Source organism: Oncorhynchus kisutch, linkage group LG10 (assembly GCF_002021735.2).
Source record: "Oncorhynchus kisutch isolate 150728-3 linkage group LG10, Okis_V2, whole genome shotgun sequence".
Classification (NCBI taxonomy): Eukaryota; Metazoa; Chordata; class Actinopteri; order Salmoniformes; family Salmonidae; genus Oncorhynchus; species Oncorhynchus kisutch.
The window spans coordinates 22,689,837-22,708,422 of record NC_034183.2 but is presented as its reverse complement, the minus strand read 5'-3'; the positions used below and the strand labels follow the sequence as shown (position 1 = coordinate 22,708,422).

The 18,586-nt window shown below is 41.1% G+C and overlaps 2 protein-coding genes across 9 annotated transcripts; both read right to left on the bottom strand.

Moving 5' to 3' along the window:
- Positions 1-1,532: 1,532 nt before the first annotated feature.
- LOC109897933 (tetratricopeptide repeat protein 14) lies at positions 1,533-6,626 on the bottom strand. Of its 7 annotated transcripts, none has more exons than XR_004211177.1 (13): positions 6,345-6,626; positions 5,941-6,126; positions 5,680-5,804; positions 5,402-5,601; positions 5,223-5,307; positions 4,978-5,107; positions 4,727-4,882; positions 4,540-4,611; positions 4,283-4,402; positions 3,968-4,090; positions 3,442-3,862; positions 3,103-3,209; positions 1,533-2,915 (listed from the first exon to the last, which is right to left on the bottom strand). XR_004211177.1 is itself a non-coding variant. In XM_020492614.2 (13 exons), the coding sequence occupies exons 2-13, from the start codon at positions 6,072-6,074 to the stop codon at positions 2,030-2,032; spliced, it is 2,283 nt and encodes a 760-aa protein (XP_020348203.1). In that variant the 5' UTR covers positions 6,075-6,126; positions 6,345-6,626; the 3' UTR covers positions 1,533-2,029. The 7 variants fall into 7 exon arrangements, 5 of the variants coding, with proteins under 5 accessions (XP_020348203.1, XP_020348205.1, XP_031689195.1 ...); XM_020492614.2 differs by having other exon boundaries at positions 3,076-3,209; positions 3,745-3,862; XM_020492616.2 differs by having other exon boundaries at positions 3,745-3,862.
- A 5,818-nt stretch (positions 6,627-12,444) lies between these two features.
- LOC109898783 (uncharacterized) lies at positions 12,445-18,529 on the bottom strand. Of its 2 annotated transcripts, XM_031833331.1 has the most exons (12): positions 17,893-18,529; positions 17,300-17,483; positions 16,914-17,150; positions 16,386-16,730; positions 16,090-16,224; positions 15,938-15,981; positions 15,691-15,775; positions 15,405-15,619; positions 15,014-15,278; positions 14,427-14,572; positions 13,454-13,697; positions 12,445-13,247 (listed from the first exon to the last, which is right to left on the bottom strand). In XM_031833331.1, the coding sequence occupies exons 2-11, from the start codon at positions 17,396-17,398 to the stop codon at positions 13,466-13,468; spliced, it is 1,803 nt and encodes a 600-aa protein (XP_031689191.1). In that variant the 5' UTR covers positions 17,399-17,483; positions 17,893-18,529; the 3' UTR covers positions 12,445-13,247; positions 13,454-13,465. The 2 variants fall into 2 exon arrangements, with proteins under 2 accessions (XP_031689191.1, XP_020349465.2); XM_020493876.2 differs by lacking the exon at positions 17,893-18,529 and having other exon boundaries at positions 17,300-17,876.
- Positions 18,530-18,586: the final 57 nt, after the last annotated feature.

The following is an 18,586-nucleotide window of genomic DNA, read 5'->3' as shown; positions in this document are numbered from 1 at the left end:
TTTGCCTTGGAGCACTAGGTGAAATTTCATTTTAATTTGAATATAGCCCGATGATTGGTACAATATGATTTCTACCCCCTATCTCTTTGTTAAATAGGCAATATTATTATTGTAAGACAACGTAGGGAGGATGTGCTTTTGAAGTGTACATACAAGGTTATTGTTGACTATAACTTATTAGACCTCGAAGGCTGCGTTTACAGACAGCCCAATTCCAGTCTTCTTTTCTTTCCACTTCTTGGTCTTTTGCCCCTAATTGGGCAAAATATCTGAACTGGGCTGCCTGTGTAAATGCAGCCTATGAAACCCATTGTTTTCAAAGAAAGGTGAATTAATGAAGTTGTTAAAACATTTATTGCATTCCCTGATTGATTGATATGGAGATATGTACATTTGTCATAAATAGAAGACACTTCTCATAAAATAATAATTTTCAATACATTTTTACTATTAGGGTGAATGTGAAGTTAAGCGTGATGTAATTTAACTGTGGAGGAAAAATGCACAAATACATATATTTTTTTACCATCCTTATAATTGGCCATACAGTACTTAAAAAAAAACTGTATGCCGAACTAGTGTTGTAGTGCCCTCCAGTGGAAAGTCTCAAAAATGCATGTTCAGTTGAGTTCAGCACCAGGATATATCACATCTGTATTTCATACAATCATCAGGTAAATATATGAAAATAGTCATGTGAGAAAATAGGTGTGGGGAACTGCAGGACCCTTCATACATGTAATATGTTATTCTGATCAAAGGAGAGCACTCTATTGGAATAAAAGATTAGTCCACCCAGCATAGATAAACCTTTTTTTTTTTTTAAATACACATACCTCAGAGTAAACAGTGGATAACATGATTAGTGTTAAAGGGACCAGTTTATTAAAACATATTAGGGCATTTAAGAGTGACACATTTGACAGACTAAATAGCTGTGCCTGTGAATTAGTGAGTAATCCCTTGTAACAAGATGAACTAAAAACATTTAACTGATGTGCAGTATGATGGAGTAAGACGTTTAAATTGAGCTGTAAAATAAGCCACTTTGGCTGTTTGCATTAAAGTTGTGCACTTTGCAAGTATGCTGTGTCTAGTTATTAAATCATGCAATTTGACATAAAATAGCTCACCAAGTAGCCATTGGACATAAAATAAATGTCTGAACACTGAAGTGAGAGACCAGAATTGTAACAGTAAGAGATCTAGACAAGGCTAACACAACAGTATTTTGGAGAACTTCTGATACTAAGTTGGACAATTTATTTTTTTTACCTTTATTTAAACTAGGCAAGTCAGTTAAGAACAAATTCTTACTTGCAATGACTGCCTTCCCCAGCCAAACCTGGACCAATTGTGTGCCTCTCTATGGGACTCCCAATCACGGCCAGATGTGATATAGCCTGGATTTGAACCAGGGACTGTAGTGAAGTCTCTTGCACTGAGATGCAGTGCCTTAGGGCTCCCGAGTGGCGCAGCGGTCTAACAAAATAACCACGTTGATGCTTCAACCAAACAACAAATCAAGCTTGGACATTTTGGGCAAAACTCGTAGGCCATTTATTGAAAAAGATTCACACATGGAAATGTGTCATCAGTCATTAAATGACATCTTCCAATCTACTCCCAGCAAATAGAAAAGAATGGCACATTTCTATCTCAATAGATCTGATTTGTGAGTTTCCTGATGGTACTTGGTAATACAGAGTTCATTGTACTAAGAGGAAAATACACAATTATTCAATCAAAGGAAATACATTTTTTCCAGCTGCAAGCCAAAAGAAGACATCTTAACTGGTCTTTCATTTGCTTTCTGGCACATAAAAAAAACATCCTTTCACAGAAAATGTAATCTCATAATATTAAGGCAGTGTATTGATCACAGAAATAACAGAGGAAAATGTTTGATATCACCAACACTAAATTCTAAATTATGACAGCTTGGTAACTACAACTTTGTCCAACATTAGAATAGCATTAGTTTATCGTTTTTATGACATATGGTAAAAGCATCTCGGAAAAGCTGAATTCACTTTTTCGGCTTGACACATTTCTCCTTCTCAAACTGGGCTATCTGGCTGAAGAGATCTAGGAGATTAGTTGGCAGCTCTTTTTTCTGACTTCCTCCTGCGGATGATCCCTTACCATTCCGGGTGGCGTCAGTGGAAGACCTGTAATCTCCTCCATCAGACCTTCGAGTGCCCCTCTCCTGCTCTTTCTTATCGCCTCGCTCTGTGCTACCATACTTCCCACTATCTGATCGCCTGTAAGTGGATATGTGGGACTGTGATGGGAGGTCGTTGGTGTACTGGTCAGATTTGCGGGAATGCTCTGAGCCGGCAGATGAGGAGGACATTCTTCTGTGTTTGACTTTCTCCAATGAGCTGGGAACGTCTTGTGGGCCACTTTGATCCTCCTGGCCCTGGCTTTTCCTCTGGCCCCTGGAGCCTTCCCTCTCCTTCACGTCTCCATCACTAGTCTTGTCACCACGGACACCTTTTCCCTTGCTGCCCTCAGCTCGCTGAGGAGAGGCGTCAAAAGGGTCATCTTCAAACCTGCTGTTGTCCGGAGCGTCAGACACTGATGATAAAGAGTGGTACGAGTGGCTCCTGCCCTTGCTGGGGGGCTGACTGCCTTCTTCAGTCTTCTCTGGCCCCTCAAACGGCCTAACCACGCTAGATTTCTGATCCAGGAAGGAGGCGGAGGTGTTGGGCGGGGCAGGGTACCACTCCTCCTCGTCATCAGCCACACTCCTGTTGTCCCTGGATGAAACCTGCTGGTGTTTCTTCCCTCGAGATGACCGTCTGTGTTTGCGCTTCTTTTTCTTTGACTTCCTGCGACCCGAGGAGGATCGGTCAGAAGAAGAGGAGGAAGACGATGATGAAGAGGAGGATCTCCTTTGTTTCCTTTTCATTCTAGAGGGAGTTATAGCAGACAAACTATGTAGCTACATATGAAATAGGTTATATTTGTGATGAACTTAAATGATGAATGATAATATTTCGGCAAATTAAATTATGTGTACGTATTTTGTTTTTACAAGACAACCGATGAGCTGACAGTTTACCAGGTTACCTTTCTGACGGATTGGTATGGATGTACCTTTTTTCTTCTTTTAAGATCTTACGCAATTTTTCTGCACTTGTCTCCACATTCTTAGCTTTTTCTGCTTCCTTTGCAGCTGCCTCTTCTCTCAGTTTGAGCGATTTCTTTAAAGCAGTCATTTTCACAGTAAAATTTTACCCGTTTTCAAGAGATGAAAAATTATAAAAAGGGAGGAAACCAGCAATGTGAAAAACATTCCATGAATTAATTTGAATGGATAAGGACAATGGGGAAAATGGCATATACACAGACATGTTTACCATAGCATGATCCAGAAATCACAAGCAGAGAACAAATGTAAATTTTTCCAGGTGGACAAAAAGGGTTTACATTTACCGCATTGAGACCAGGTCCAGCGTACCAACCATTTTCATTCCAGTTGTAAGGTTGTTTGTTCCCCCAATAGACAAGCGACAATCAAGGCAGTCGGGTAGAGTCAAAGGGCAGGATCCCAGATCAGACAAGCACACAACAAAACACTTAATCAGTATTACAAGGTTCCCTGTGTGTTACTCCAAGCACGCTAACGACACAGAACTTTTCACTGGCCCTTTTCCCCCAAAATGTTCATAGTTCACAATGTTCAATGATCAGTCATATGAGGAATAGTTGGCATTGCCATGGAATGTTCCAGCTCACCTGGATAAGCAGCTCTATTTTTTTCAATGCTTCCTTGGCGTCTTGGAAGGAGTCGTCTAAGGCCAGGGCTTTTCTATAGAGACCTTCAGCTGTGACTAGCTTTTCTTCCTCCTCCAGTCTAACAGAATGAAAAAACAGTTTTTTTCAGTGGAAGGGTTGTCACTTGTAAATCACTTCAGTGCACACAAGATAATAAAGGAAGTGGATAAACATTCCCACTTACTGGCCACCTCGCTCGACCAGGGTCTGGCATAGGTATTTCTTTGCATTTCTGTGGGTTGGGCAGCTTTCCAATGCCAGCTCAAAGTCAGTTATTGCCTTCAGCAAACTCCCTTTGTTAGCATACCTGGGAAATCAAATGGAAAGTTTATATTAGCTGTAGGACCACAACTACATTTTATATGACAATTAAACATCACGTTTCAAAAACCTGTGGTCAACAGAGATAACTATCAGAGTGTAGGCTAGGAGTGCTGACTATTACCGGTAGATTGTTAATGATCGACCACATTATCAATAAAATAAGATGGCTACTCACAGTGCACCACGTGCCACAAGGGCTTCCACATTGTTAGTGTCGATCTCTAAGGCCTTGTTATATTCATTCATTGCTTCGACATGGCGGCCAGATTTGAAGTGGTCCACACCAACCCTTACACTATAGCGCAGACATATTGACAAAGAAAGAAAGATCAGGACCAATTCATTCATTCTGTAAACATTCAGCTAGCAGAGATTTAGTGACATGCTGCTGCAAATGTCAAAATGCCCCAAAGATTAAAATGTCAGGCATACCATTTAAGAGCCCAGGATGCAGACTGCTTCTTTCGGATAGTTGTGGCAAAGTCCTCCTCAAGGAAATGTTTGCTGTAAAGTAGAGTCCCAAAATACAGTCAAGTGCTGATAAAAAGGGGCTACAGATATCAATTTATGGAAAGCGTGTCTTCTGAAGAATAGCAAAACAACAAGTTTGTCTTCTCACCTCTGTAGCCCTCTCATGAGTGAGGGAGGCTGTGTGTCACTGACCCCAATCTTCCCCAGGAGATATTCCACATTAGACGGATTGGAATAGCCAAGAGAACCCTCTAAAACCCTCTCATAGGTTTCAGTGTTGTCGTTTGCAACCCTCACACTGCGGCTGGGTAAAACAATGCAAAAAAATACAATGAGCAAAGATGTAGCCTAAGTTCTAGCATAACTATTTTTCTGCCAATTAGAATACATCTGTCTTACCTGTATTGAAGTGGCAAATCATCTCTACTAAAAACTCCAAGCTTTAGGTTCATCAGATTTGGGCCGAGGGAGGAGGGCTGAAGTGAAATGGTTATCTTCTCATGGTATCGGTCAATGTCCTTCACTCCAGCTAGAGAACAGCACATGGTACATAGTTCAGTTTGTTGACTTATGTTCACAATGCAGTTGTGATAAGTTGTTTAAATGTACAACACAAAGTTAGCTAGTGTGCACTGTGCATTCACCTCTTATCAAATCATTAAGCTGATAGTATGATAGCGGATCATCATGATTGCCATTGGAAGGTACATCTCTAAGGGGACACAGGGCCTGAGGAGAGAAATAAAGCAGAGAAAGAGGCTACCACTTACTCTTATTTCTTCAATAGGGCACACCGACACCAGGCCGAAGCCACAAACCCTACCGTGAGCTCCAGATCCTCTATGTCTCGCTCTAGTCCACCTCCCATGCAGATCAAAGTTACAAAGAAGCCAAAGTCCCTGATGGAGTTGATCCTGCCTATCACAATGTCCCCTCGCTCAATGTCCCTGTACAAGAGATTTCTCCGTTCCTCAAACGACACCTCCATGAACTGCTCCAGAGGGGGCATGATGGCGTAGGGCTCTAGGAAAAGGATACAGTCGTTAGTCCACACTCAAGACAATATGTTGGTTTAGCTCTAAATTTCACAGTAACCGTTACCTTCTCCTTCCTCCTCTAACACATCCTCCAGAAGTGCACTAGACTTCCATGATGGCGCAAACAGGATGTCAGCTTTTCTAGCAATGAACTGCTCCACTAAGGCATTGTCCTCACCTCCATATTTCCTGTAGATGATAGTATTAACATTATCAGTACACCTGTCTGGAAATTTGCAGTTGACAGTGTTGGAGCTCAATTAGTCTACATTTGGATTCAAATAAATGTGGATTCAATACTGTCTGTGTTGTCCATTTAAATGACCTTTGATAGCTGGCTTTGGACAAGTCAGGTTCAATAGCCTTGAAATCTGGATTTTCACTTTGTTCACATTTGAGATGGGTAAACAGGCTCTGTCCATGGTGAGACAATGTCTGCCTCAGTAAATCTCTATCCATTTTCAGTTATTGGCATCAAAATTCAGCCTGGTTAGCTTGTATGCACATCATCCTGTAACAGAAGAATAATATGTTAGCATAATAGCTAACTAGTAGCTAGCAAAGAAGAATCACAAATATATTTTAATTCAGCGCGGCCAACCAGCCCAACTCACGTCACGAGAGCAACATAGCTAGCTGGCTAGCCAGCTGTAAATATATGGCTCTGGCGCTAGCTAGCTAACGTTAGTTGTTGCTGCTGCCCTGTACTGCGGACAAAAAGCAACTTACCGAGCAGTTGCAGATGTGTACAAAACATTTACGCGAATTATTGACATAGCTAGCAGCTAGCTATCTGACAGAAGAATCTGTGGGAGCGTTCTAACTCTCGAGCGTCCGGAACTTCAATCTTATGTGTTACAGTTATTTGGTCCCAATAGGAACAAAACCCTACTAGGAACCTTTTTGAGTTCATAGGGTTGCCATAGACATATTTTGTAAACACAATTTTGTTGATAGGTCTGGATTTCTCCTGTCCTTCCAGTCAAATAAAACATTCAGGAGACAGTTGCATCGTCTTGCTGAGAGCCTCTTTTATCCATAGCAAAATGTTCTATAAATAGTTTTGGTTGGGTTTTCCTGTATGTAACACAACAGGTATCGAAGAATATCCACAGTGGTTAGCCTAAACTGAGGGTATAGAGCCCCACAGTGGAAGTGTCAGAATACCCATAAAACCCACTTGTAAAATCAGGGAAATGGTTCCAATCGTTTTTTAGAATTTAGAAATGCTTAGGAAAAAGGGCTTACCCTGGCGTGACATTTTATTAACCATGTAAATCTCTCTCGGACAAGGTGACTCATCAATATATTGGGCTCTATTCGAAAATACTAATCAGCATCAAAGTTGACATCATGGAAAATTACACATCCATCCCTGCACGCCATCTCTAGCTGACACCTTTGCTAACAGGTATTGTGTCAATTTAAAACTTGCACAGGACAGTTCACAGAATTTTCAATGTAAAGAAATTTAGCCAATTTATGAATTACTACATTTAGCTAACATTAGATAGTTAATCCAGAGAGTAATACAGGCGAATATATTGAATACAGGCGAATATATTGATAAAAGTACATTTGTCCTAGAGAAATTTACAGAGTTAATAAAATGTCACGCCAGGGTAAGCCTACACAAAACACAGACCTTATTTTAAGTGTTTCTAAAATCCCCTATGGGGAAAAATGATTGGAACCATTTCCCTGTTTGACTGATAGGTTTTAAGGGTATTATGACTCATACTGTGGTACTCTGTACTGTATGCTATGAATGTTTGTTTAATGGAGTTTATTATTGATGACCATAATTAGGCCTACATTATACTGTGCCTTCGGAAACTATTCAGACCCCTTGACTTTTTGCACATTTTGCCTTATTATAAAATGTATTACATGTATTTTTTCCTCATCAATCTACACACAATACTCCATAATGACAAAGCAAAAACAGGTTTTACAATTTTTTGCTAATTTATAAATAAATTTAAAAAAACTGATATTACCTTTACATAAGTATTCAGACCCTTCACCAACTACAACAACATATTTCGTAACCATTGCAAAGTCATTGGTAACCATGGCAACATCATCTGCAACCACAGAAACATCAATTGCCATCACGGAAACATCACCACCAGCTATCCCATTGGTAACTATGGCGACATTGTCTCCAATCGTGGTAACAAGATCACCAACCACAGAAACATCATCGTCCACCATGACATCATCACCAACTACTGAAACATCATCAGTAATCATTGCAACTTAATCGGTAACCATGGCAGCAGCATCATCAGTAACCATTGCAAAGTCATCGTCATTCACGGCAACATCATCACCCACTACAGAAACATTATCAGTAACCATGGCTACATCATATGCAACCGTGGCAACAGCATCACCAATCACAGCAATATCATCACCCACCATGGCAACATCATCACCAACTATGGAAACACCATCGGTAACCATGGCAACATCATCGGTAACCATGACGACATCGACAACCACAGAAACGTCATTGCCCATCACGGCAACATCATCACCAAGTACGGAAACATCATCGGTAACTATGGTAACATTGTCAACTACTGCAGCAACACTCCACCACAGCATCATCATCACCAACTATGCTAACATCATCAGTAACAATGGCAAAGTCATCATTATTTATGGCAACATCATCAGCAACCACGGAAACATCATCGGTAACAATGGAAACACCATCTCCAAATCACTTGTCATCATCAACCACAGCAACATTAATCCAAACCATAGCATCATCATCGCCAACCCAAATCCCCCAACAACAAAAAAACTCCAGCCTCAACAACCACTGCTCCAACATATCCAGTTCTAATACACACTGCTCCGTATCAAGGTAGGTAATCATATTATATAAACTGAACATGCAACAATTTAAAAGATTTTACTGAACTACAGTTAATTTAAGGAAATCAGTCGATTGAAGTAAATTCATTATAAAGCCTTTATCTATGGATTTCACGACTGGCAATACAAATATGCATCTGTTGGTCACAGATACCTTTAAAAGGGGCGTGGATCAGATCCTTGCGACATGCGGCTGTGCACATCGGGCTGAAACATGAGGTGATGGCAGCCGATGAATGGCACGACAATGGGCCTCAGGATCTCATCACGGTATCTCTCTGCATTGAAATTGCCATCAATAAAATGCTATTGTGTTTGTTGTCTATAGCTTATGCCTGCCCATATAATAACTCCACCTCCACCATGGGGCACTCTGTTCACAATGTTGACATCAGCAAAGCGCTCGCAAACACTACGCCATACACGTTGCCTGCCATCGGCCTGGTACAGTTGAAACGGATTCATCTGTGAAGAGCACACTTCTCCAATGTGCCAGTGGCCATCAAAGGTGACCATTTGCCCAAAGAAGTTGGTAGCTATGCCGAACTGCATTCGAGTCAAGACACTGGTGAGGACGACGAGCACGCAGATGAACTTCTCTGGGGCTGTTTCTGACAGTTTTTGTAGAAAGTCTTTGGTTATGCAAACCCACAGTTTCATCAGCTGTCTGAGTGGCTGGTCTCAGACGATCCCGCAGGTGAGAAGTTAGATGTGGAGGTCCTGTGCTGGCGTTGTTACACGTGGTCTGGGGTTGTGTGTACATAATGTTGCCATCTCTTATGACCAAAAATAACTTCTGGACATCAGAAAAGCGATTTTCTCACCGCGGACTGGAAGAAACTTTTTCCTTTAACGAGTCCAACGAGAAGGATATCCTGCTTTCACTGGAACAGGCCCAGATCCACGCCTTTTGCGTCAAGAAAAGACGCCTGGAAAAGAGGACGCAGATCAGACATCCTTGTGAGAATCCAGAGGCGAACGAGTAAACTCCCACTGCTTTCCATTCTTCTCACTAATGTGCAGTCATTGGAAAATAAAATTGATGACCTACAATTAAGATTATCCTAACAACGGGACATTAAAAACTGTAACATCTTATGTTTCACCGAGGCGTGGCTGAACGAAGATAGAGCTAGTGGGATTTTCCATGCACCGGCAGAATAGAGACGCTACCTCTGGTAATACGAGGGGTGGGGGTGTGTGTCTTTTTGTCAATAACAGCTGGTGCGCGATGTCTAATATTAAAGAAGTCTTGAGGAATTGCTTGCCTGAGGTAGAGTACCTTATGATAAGCTGTAGACCACATTATCTACCAAGAGAGTTCTCATCTGTATTATTCGTAGCCGTCTATTTACCACCACAAAACAAAGCTGGCACTAAGACTGCTCTCAACCAACTCTATAAGGCCATCAGCAAAGAAGAAAATGCACACCCAGAAGCAGCTCTCCTAGTGGCCGAGGACATTAATGCAGGCAAATTTAAATCAGTTTTACCAAATTCTTACCAGCATGTCACATGTGCAACCAAGGGGGAAGAAATCCTAGATCACCTTTACTCCACACACAGAGATGAATACAACGCTCTACCCCGCCCTCCATTTGGCAAATCTGACCATAATTATTTCCTTCTGATTCCTGCTTACAAGCAAAAACTAAAGCAGGAAGTATCAGTGACTCGCTCAATACGGAAGTGGTCAGATGATGCAGATGCTACACTACAGGACTGTTTTGTTAGCACAGACTGGAATATGTTCCGGGATTCATCCAATGGCATAGAGGAATACACTACCTCAGTCATTGGCTTCATCAATAAGTGCATCGATAACGTCACCCCTATAGTGACTGTACGTACATATCCCAACCAGAAGCCATGGATTACAGGCAACATCCGCATCGGGCTAAAGGCTAGAGCTGCCGCTTTCAAGGAGCGGGAGACTAATCCGGACGCTTATAAGAAATCCAGCTATGCCCTCAGACAAACCATCAAACAAGCAAAGCGTCAATACAGGATTAAGATTGAATCCTACTACACCGGCTCTGACGCTCATCGGTTGTGGCAGGGCTTGAAAACTATTACGGACTACAAAGGGAAACCCAGACGCAAGCTGCCCAATGTATATGGGGAGCTAACATTAATGATATGCGTGTCAATTATTAAACATTTTGTATTGTAGATATGTAGTGATGTAAAAATATTATATGATGTGCTGTTTTATCTTTTGTTTTATGTGTGATGTAAGTGCCTTAATGTGTTTGGATCCCAGGAAGAGTAGGCAGGAGCTAATGGGGATCCCTAATAAATACAAATAGAAATGATCATGCTGTTTAATCAGCTTCTTGATATGCCAAATGTGTCAGAAGGATGGATTATCTTGGCAAAGGAGAAATGCTCACTAACAGGGATGTAAACAAGTTTGTGCACATAATTTGAGAGAAATAAGCTTTTTGTGTGTATGGAACATTTCTGGAACCTTTTACTTCAGCTCGTGACACATAGGGCCAAAACTTTACATGTTGAGTTAATATTTTTGGTCAGTGTTTAACATACTTGAATGCTTTGGGAATCAAGCCCCCAAATACCTAGCATTTTCCCTGATCTGTTTGTGCCATCATACCACTCCTTACAAGCCAAACATGACAAGAAGTGGCATGATGGCACCAACAGACTGGTAACAGGCTTCCAAATACCCCCTACTTGTATCAAAACTTGTGTAAATGTTAGGATTTTGTTCCTCTCTTACTCTCTTCCACAGGCTTCACAAATGTTGCATATGCAACATTCAATATGTCCTCCACTGTTAAACTAGACAATGAAACAGTCATCCAACTTATTAAAGTGTTAAGTTTTGATCGTAATAATTGCTTCCTGTCCATAATGATATGAATGAATACAGGAATAAATAGATTTAAGTTTGTGTCAGTTTCCTCTGATTTCAGTTCTTCCATGTTCGACTGAATGGAAAACAGATCACAGTGAAATAGAGTGGCTTCGGAAAGTTTTCAGATGCCTTGACTTTGTCCACATTTTGTTACGTTACAACCTTATTCTAAAATTGATTATCTAAAAACAATTCCTCAGCAATCTACACACGATACCCCATAATGACAAAGTGAAAACAGGTTTTTAGATTTTTTGCAAAGGTATTAAAAATAAAAACAAATTCTTTCTTTAGATAAGTATTCAGACTCTTTGTTATGAGACACAAAATTGAGCTCAGCTGCATCCTGTTTATATTTATCATCCTTGAGATGTTTCTCGAACTTGACTGGAGCCTACCTGTGGTAAATTCAATTGACGACATGATTTGGAAAGGCACACACCTGTCTATACAAGGTCCCACAGTTGACAGTGCATTCCAGAGAAAAAACCAAGCCATGAGGTCAAAGGCAGCTCTGTGACAGGATTGTGTCGAGGCACAGATCTGGGGAAGGGTACCAAAACAATTCTGCAGCATTGAAGGTCCCCATGAACGCCGTGTTTAATGGAAGAAGTTTGGAACCACCAAGACTCCACCAAGCTGGCCACCCGGCTAAACAGCAATTGGGGAAGAAGGGCTGTATTCGCTGCCAAAGGTGCTTCATCAAAGTACTGAGTAAAGGGTCTGAAAACCTATGTAAATGTAATATTTTATTAGCAAACATTTCTTAACCAGTTTTTGCTTTGTCATCTTTGGGTATTGTGTGTAGATATTTTTTTCCTCAATTTAATCAATTTTAGAATAAGGCTGTAACAAAATGGGGAAAAATCAAGGTCTGAATACTTTCTGAAGGAACTGTACATAAAGGTAGTAACACCATGAAGGTCTCTTTTGGACAGTAAAATATCTAGGCTTACTACCAACAGTGTGTAAAGATGGCATTTAAGGTATAATTATGATTTAATCCTATAATTGGTGAGTAGCTGCCCTTGAATCAATTAAATATTGCTAATTTGAGTTTCATTCATGTTATCAAAAATATTTTATTAAGTCACATTTTGTAGATTAACATGATGTCTACAATGCATAATTACATCTCAATTTTGTCATAATCAAAATTAGCAATGTATTGTTATTCTATTTTCAAATAATGATTACCAAATACTGTTTGTTGATGACTTAATAGGCACTATCTTGGTCTTAATTCATTTTGACAAAAATTACTGAGTTTAGCATATCTAAAATATGAATACATAGAATATTAAGTAAAACAATTTCCAGATTAAAAGGAAATGTGCTAGACCCTTTTACATTGACACATTCAGTTGAATGTCCTTCATATTAACTGCATATCAGAAATAATATTCCGCCCTTATCTTGCAATCTCATTCAGTACGTACTGTACCCATTGCTGAGAATCTCAAATGACAATTTGCAGAACAAATAAAACACCTAGACTGGTAAACCATGCATTATTGATTACCTCATCTATCAAACATTACCAAGCTTTAATTCCTCCCACATTGTTTTTTGTTGGATTGATCATTGGCTCAAAGCTGAACTGTCAGCATAAATGTTTTCAAATCCTAAAGATTCTTGCAGTGCTCTTGTCAGCATGTCCTTCAACCCACCAGGACTGGCCATACCTCGGGGAAGGTAGAGCTCCAAAGTACAAGTAGAGGCATGTGATAAACGGACACTGAACATTCCCTGGTCTTGGTTGTAGAATCTGATGCAGAGATTTCTTAGGAATCCCAAAGGAGGGATCTGATCCGCCCCTGTGATGAAGGCCAGTAGATTCCCAAAGGACAAGGCAGTCTGATGTTCTGAGAAGCGATGCAAGAACAGATAACATTTTATCGAAAAGCTGAGAATATATTCAACTTAAACTTTAATGTACATACTTGTATTGCTATGCTCAGGAATGAGTGGAAAACGTTTATGGTGATCTAGATCTATGTATGAACCTTGACCGAAAATGAATGAATTCTAGAAATATTCAATACAAAGCAACAGAAAATACCCAGCCTACCGTTGATCATGATCAGAAGTCTCTCCCAGGAGTGACTGTGGTCTCCTCAGCTTGTCTCAGGCCTATGGTTGATTCCAGTGGACTCCACGACACCTCAAACAGACTTCTGAACTGTTGCAGGGTGAGAGGGTGTTCTGTCCTGGTCATGACAGGCATGAAGGCTGCAGAGTGGGCCTTGATGATATCCCACAGGCCACCACAGCTGTTCAGACCCTCTGTGAACTGGGAGATCATGCTTGCCACCCTGCAAAAAAAAAGCAAGCAGTGATATTAACCAAACGTATAGTTGCATTCCATATGATCGTAAGGGCAGAGGAAAAGCAAGATGACCAAATGTTGAATAGGTGTTCAAAAAATATACAGATGTAGGATCTTAATTTGACCTATACTGGTACAGCAGAATGATCCTGCATCAACAGGATTTTAACGTTTAGTCCATAATGTTGCTTGATGGGTGGTTGGGCCATCTGTAACGAGTGCGCTGCGAGTTGGGAAGCAAGTTCAGGGAGTGCATCATTTAATAAACAAAACAAGAAACACGAACAACGCAGACAGGAAACTGAAACAATAACGCCTGATGAAGGAACCAAAGGGAGTGACATACAATATATAGGGAAGGTAGTCAGGGAAGTGATGGAGTCCAGGTGAGTGATGACGAGCAGGTGCACGTAATGATGGTGACAGGTCTGCGCCATAACAAGCAGCCTGGTGACCTAGAGGCCGTACACGTGACTGTACCCCCTCCCCAACGCGGGGCTCCAGCCAGAGGACGCCGACCAAAATGACGATCCCGGGGATCAGGAGCGGACTGGTCACCTCTGCTGAGGTACGGGAAACCTGTCAGTCCGGCTGAGATGCGAGAGCATGGTGACCTAAAGCGCTGGAGAGGGCAGCGCGGGATCATTCTCAGCAACAAACTAGTGATCAAATTAAGATCCTTCATCTGTATGACCAATAAAAAATAATATCCTACCTGTGATAAATGCAGTGCCTTAAAACCCAGGTATAGATGTAGGGCATGTCTTTGATTTCGGCACTGTAGATATCAGGAATTCCACAAGCTGCAATCCATTCACACAGGTTTGGAGTCAAACTCTGGATGCTAGTGCAATTCTTGACCTATACAAAAGAATCAATCACAAACCCAGAATCAAATCAAATCAAATGTTATTTGTCACATGCGCCGAATACAACAGGTGTAGACCTTATAGTGAAATGCTTACTTACAAGCCCTTAACCAACAATGCAGTTTTATACCCCCCAAAAAGTGCGAGACAAGAATAACAAATAATTAAAGAGCAGCAGTAAATAACAATAGCGGGGCTAAATACAGGGGGTACCGATACAGAGTTAATGTGGGGTGTCGAGGTAATATGTACATGTAGGTAGAGTGCAAATAGTCTGGGTAGCCATTTGATTAGCTGTTCAGGAGTCTTATGTCTTGGGGGTAGAAGATGTTTAGAAGCCTCTTGGACCTAGACTTGGCGCTCCAGTACCGCTAGGAACAGGGATTGAGTGCACCAACAGAAAGTAGTGATTTGATTATGTCTTGTGTTGTACCTGTTGCAGTTTCATCTGTACATCCACATCAGAGATGTCCATCCAGTTGAAGTCTTCCAGGGGAGGGCTTTGGCCACACATGAGCTGGTAGAGGGACTGGTGTAGGCAGCATGGTCCAGGACCATCATGCAGCAGAGACCAGGCCACCATGACTCCTGCAGTGTAGTACCTCCTCTCCTCCAGGGCAGCCTGGTCGTAGGCAAACAACAGATGCCCCGGGCGACCCTCCAGGATACTGCTCTCCTGCAACTCTAACATGATGAGTCTAGAAAAAAGGAATCGATTGCATTAGGGCATGTCAAAGTGAAAAACAAAATAATTTCCTGTTCTGAAGGGGGCAAGCAAATATATTGTATAGTGTAAATGAAAAGGGAGAGCAGTTAGAACTCACCTGAAAAACTCTCTCAAAGGGCCGTCATAGTCATCAACATCCTCTCCTAGGAAGTGGAAGAGAGGAGTTGTCTTGATGGAGAATGACTTCTTCCTCATCACCTTGAGTGCACTTCTGAAGATGTCTCTCCGCCTCACATACATGTGTGTTTGGATTTCAGGCATTGAGTTTTGTTCTCTGTATGTTTGGAGGATGGTGACCAGGTCCGAATTGACCTAAAACATAAAAACTATCTCGTAAAGATACAGAATTCTACATGTTTTACCAAATGTTATACCAAGCTTACCTCCTCATCAGTGGTGACAGGCAGGGGAGACTCTACACTTCTCTCCTCCTCCTCATCCTCATTGTCATCCACCAAGAAATCATGACTAAATTAAAAACATTTGAGGGCATTAGAGCTTCGGTTAAGTGAACAGTAAAGTGTTTTGTTATGAGTCCGTTTGAGATCATATATACACAATGCCATGTTGAGTCATGAAAATAAATGCACTGACATTGATAAAGATCTAGTTCGAATGTAATTTACATACCTGTAAATTACTGGTGCGTTGTTTGTTGGCCACTCACATTCTATCTATGGAATAACAACAACAAAGACTTCATAAATGTTCCAATGATTGCACAGCAAATACATTTAATAAAAGATAAATCACATTAATTATTTTAATTATTATCCATTTACCTCAAAGCTCATAAAATCATAGTGACTGAGAATATAAAGGGGGCCATGTCCTGCTATCCGCAAAACCTGTTCCCCACTCCAGGAGAACTGTGGTGGGGTGTCTGGAACAAACAGCACACGAGAGCTCTGCAGACACTGAAAAATATGGTTTACATATTAAATCAGAATGCAGGTAGGGACACAGAGACAAAAGTACTTAATGTACAGATGCACCACTGCGTAGTTGCGTCCCGCGATCAGTAGTGGTGCTGTATCAGAGTTAGTATGCCAAGTGTTTAATCCTCCACTGTAATCACCTGAAGGTATGTGAAGGTGAATCTTTGTTCGCGTCCACTGAAGAAGCGGCTCCTGAACAGTAAGGCAAGGCGGCTCTCCATTTCATGATGGAGCCAGGAGTTGTCTATGGTTATCCTAGCGATGAGGCCCATGGCAGCGAGCTCGTCCCTCTCCTGGCCTCTGGGGACACTGTGCCTGTCCTCCTGAGCCAGGTAGTGGCCTTGTGGCAGGCAGATCACATCTTTAACCACCAAACAAGTCTTCCCTGGTGTGATTCTCCTCCATTTCAGTTTGCTTGGTCGGATCGGTTCTGGTGAGACTGGGACAACTGGTTCTGGTGAGACTGGGACAACTGGTTCTGGTGTCTGAATAAAAGGAATGAAATGTATCATATTCTAGATTTTTAATTTTAAATTGAGTGTGTGATTCACAAATCATCCAAGATATAAACATTGAAAATAATTGTATATAAAATGTAACATTCCTTGGATTTATTTGCAGGCATCTAAATTAAAGGTCATAAACGAAACAATGATTGGGGTCCTTACCCTGGTCATGACAGAGGGGTCATCTGGAGTGATCTCCACCACATCACTTTCAGTCAAGCCTGAGGGCGGAAACATCTCCATTTCGATCTCAATGCTCTCAAATGTGTTATTTGTAATCCTTGGTATAGATTCTTTCTCAATCTTTACAGTTGTAACAGTCTCCCTCTGCTGTTTAGGTGGTCCTATATCATCTTCCTCCAACGGGAGTGGTACTAGGGGGTGTTCAGGTTGTTGTCTCTATAGGAGAGAGAAAGATGCACAGTAAGTATAATCTGAAATGTAACTGAACCTAACCATGGTCAGACTCAGTAGTCTATAACACTAAATCATAGAGGGTCATAGGTTGATTTGACCTGTTCAACTGCCTCAACGGCTGCGTTACCTACCGTTGTCTCCTGTTGGTATTGCGGAATTACTGCTATTGGCACAGCAAACGTGCCTATAATGGAAAAGAGGTCCATCTCTATGTCCTCTGTCAAAATCATGACTGTAGCAGATCCTCTCTCCTTCTGAGTTGCTTGTCCAAAACGTTCACCTACTTTATGCCTCTCCAGCTCTTTGTGGTTGTTCCTGGGAAGGGTGGATGTTTGCATGAAAAGAGACAAAAGACAAGCATTGCACAACCCATAAATTGAATCCATTCTCATTGATCTTGTGAGTGGAATTTCTTAAACCTTTCAAATGACCTTTGTGCTCTGGTCTGATTGATCAATGTTTACATTTCATCCTATTATATAGCTTGTTCAGCTTCAGACATGTCTGAAAGCAAGGAAATGGGTTAATTTTGACTCAACATGTCCAGTTAAAAATTTGCCTAAATCTATTAACATAATGATATTCAATCTACAAAAATCTAATTTAGAGCACCAGTAGGCCTATAAATGCCTAGCTATCTAGAATTATGTGTATATGTTCTATTAAATTCTGTGAGAGGACTCTCCTGAATAATCAGCATGACTATTAATCAGACAATAATTACTCAAATTGAGTAAGGATTTATGATGATCACTCCAGGCAGTCCACACCCCCAAGACAGCCAAAAGGCCCCATTCTAATGCACAATTCAGATATACAAGGTTAGTGTCCCAAGAGATTCCTGTGTATGCCTTGCGAAAGACGCTAGGCATATCGCAATATTGACAAAATCCTGATCAACAGAAGTCGATAGGTATAGTATATCCGAGTGCACGTCTTCTCCTCTCTTCTCGCTGCTTATGCGCTTTGCGTTGGCTCTATAAATAGAACCGAATCAAACACATGCCCCTTCATGAAATCAAAATATCTCCGTAGCCTATTCGTCTTTTGTTCCACGCACTTCTGGCACACCGGTGCGTTTACCGGACCATGCTGACTTCCAATAATGTTGTCATGAATTGTGGTCTGAAACTGGCTGTTATGTGCCCATTCAATATGGAGCAGATCAATCAAACACGCACTGCAAAATAAACACTTCACTTAGGCCTACTATTGCGTTGAAATCAAAATCAGTTTACATACAACAAATTCATAACTGGTCTAATTTCATGGCAGGCTTTGGGCCTTCATTATTTCCTTACATTGTGGGATTGGTTTAGTTGAGAATTGTAGGCTACATGGAGCATTGTATTTTAGACATGTTTGGACAAATGGGCAAGTAGACAAAATGAGTACAATATAGTTCCATCTGAAACATC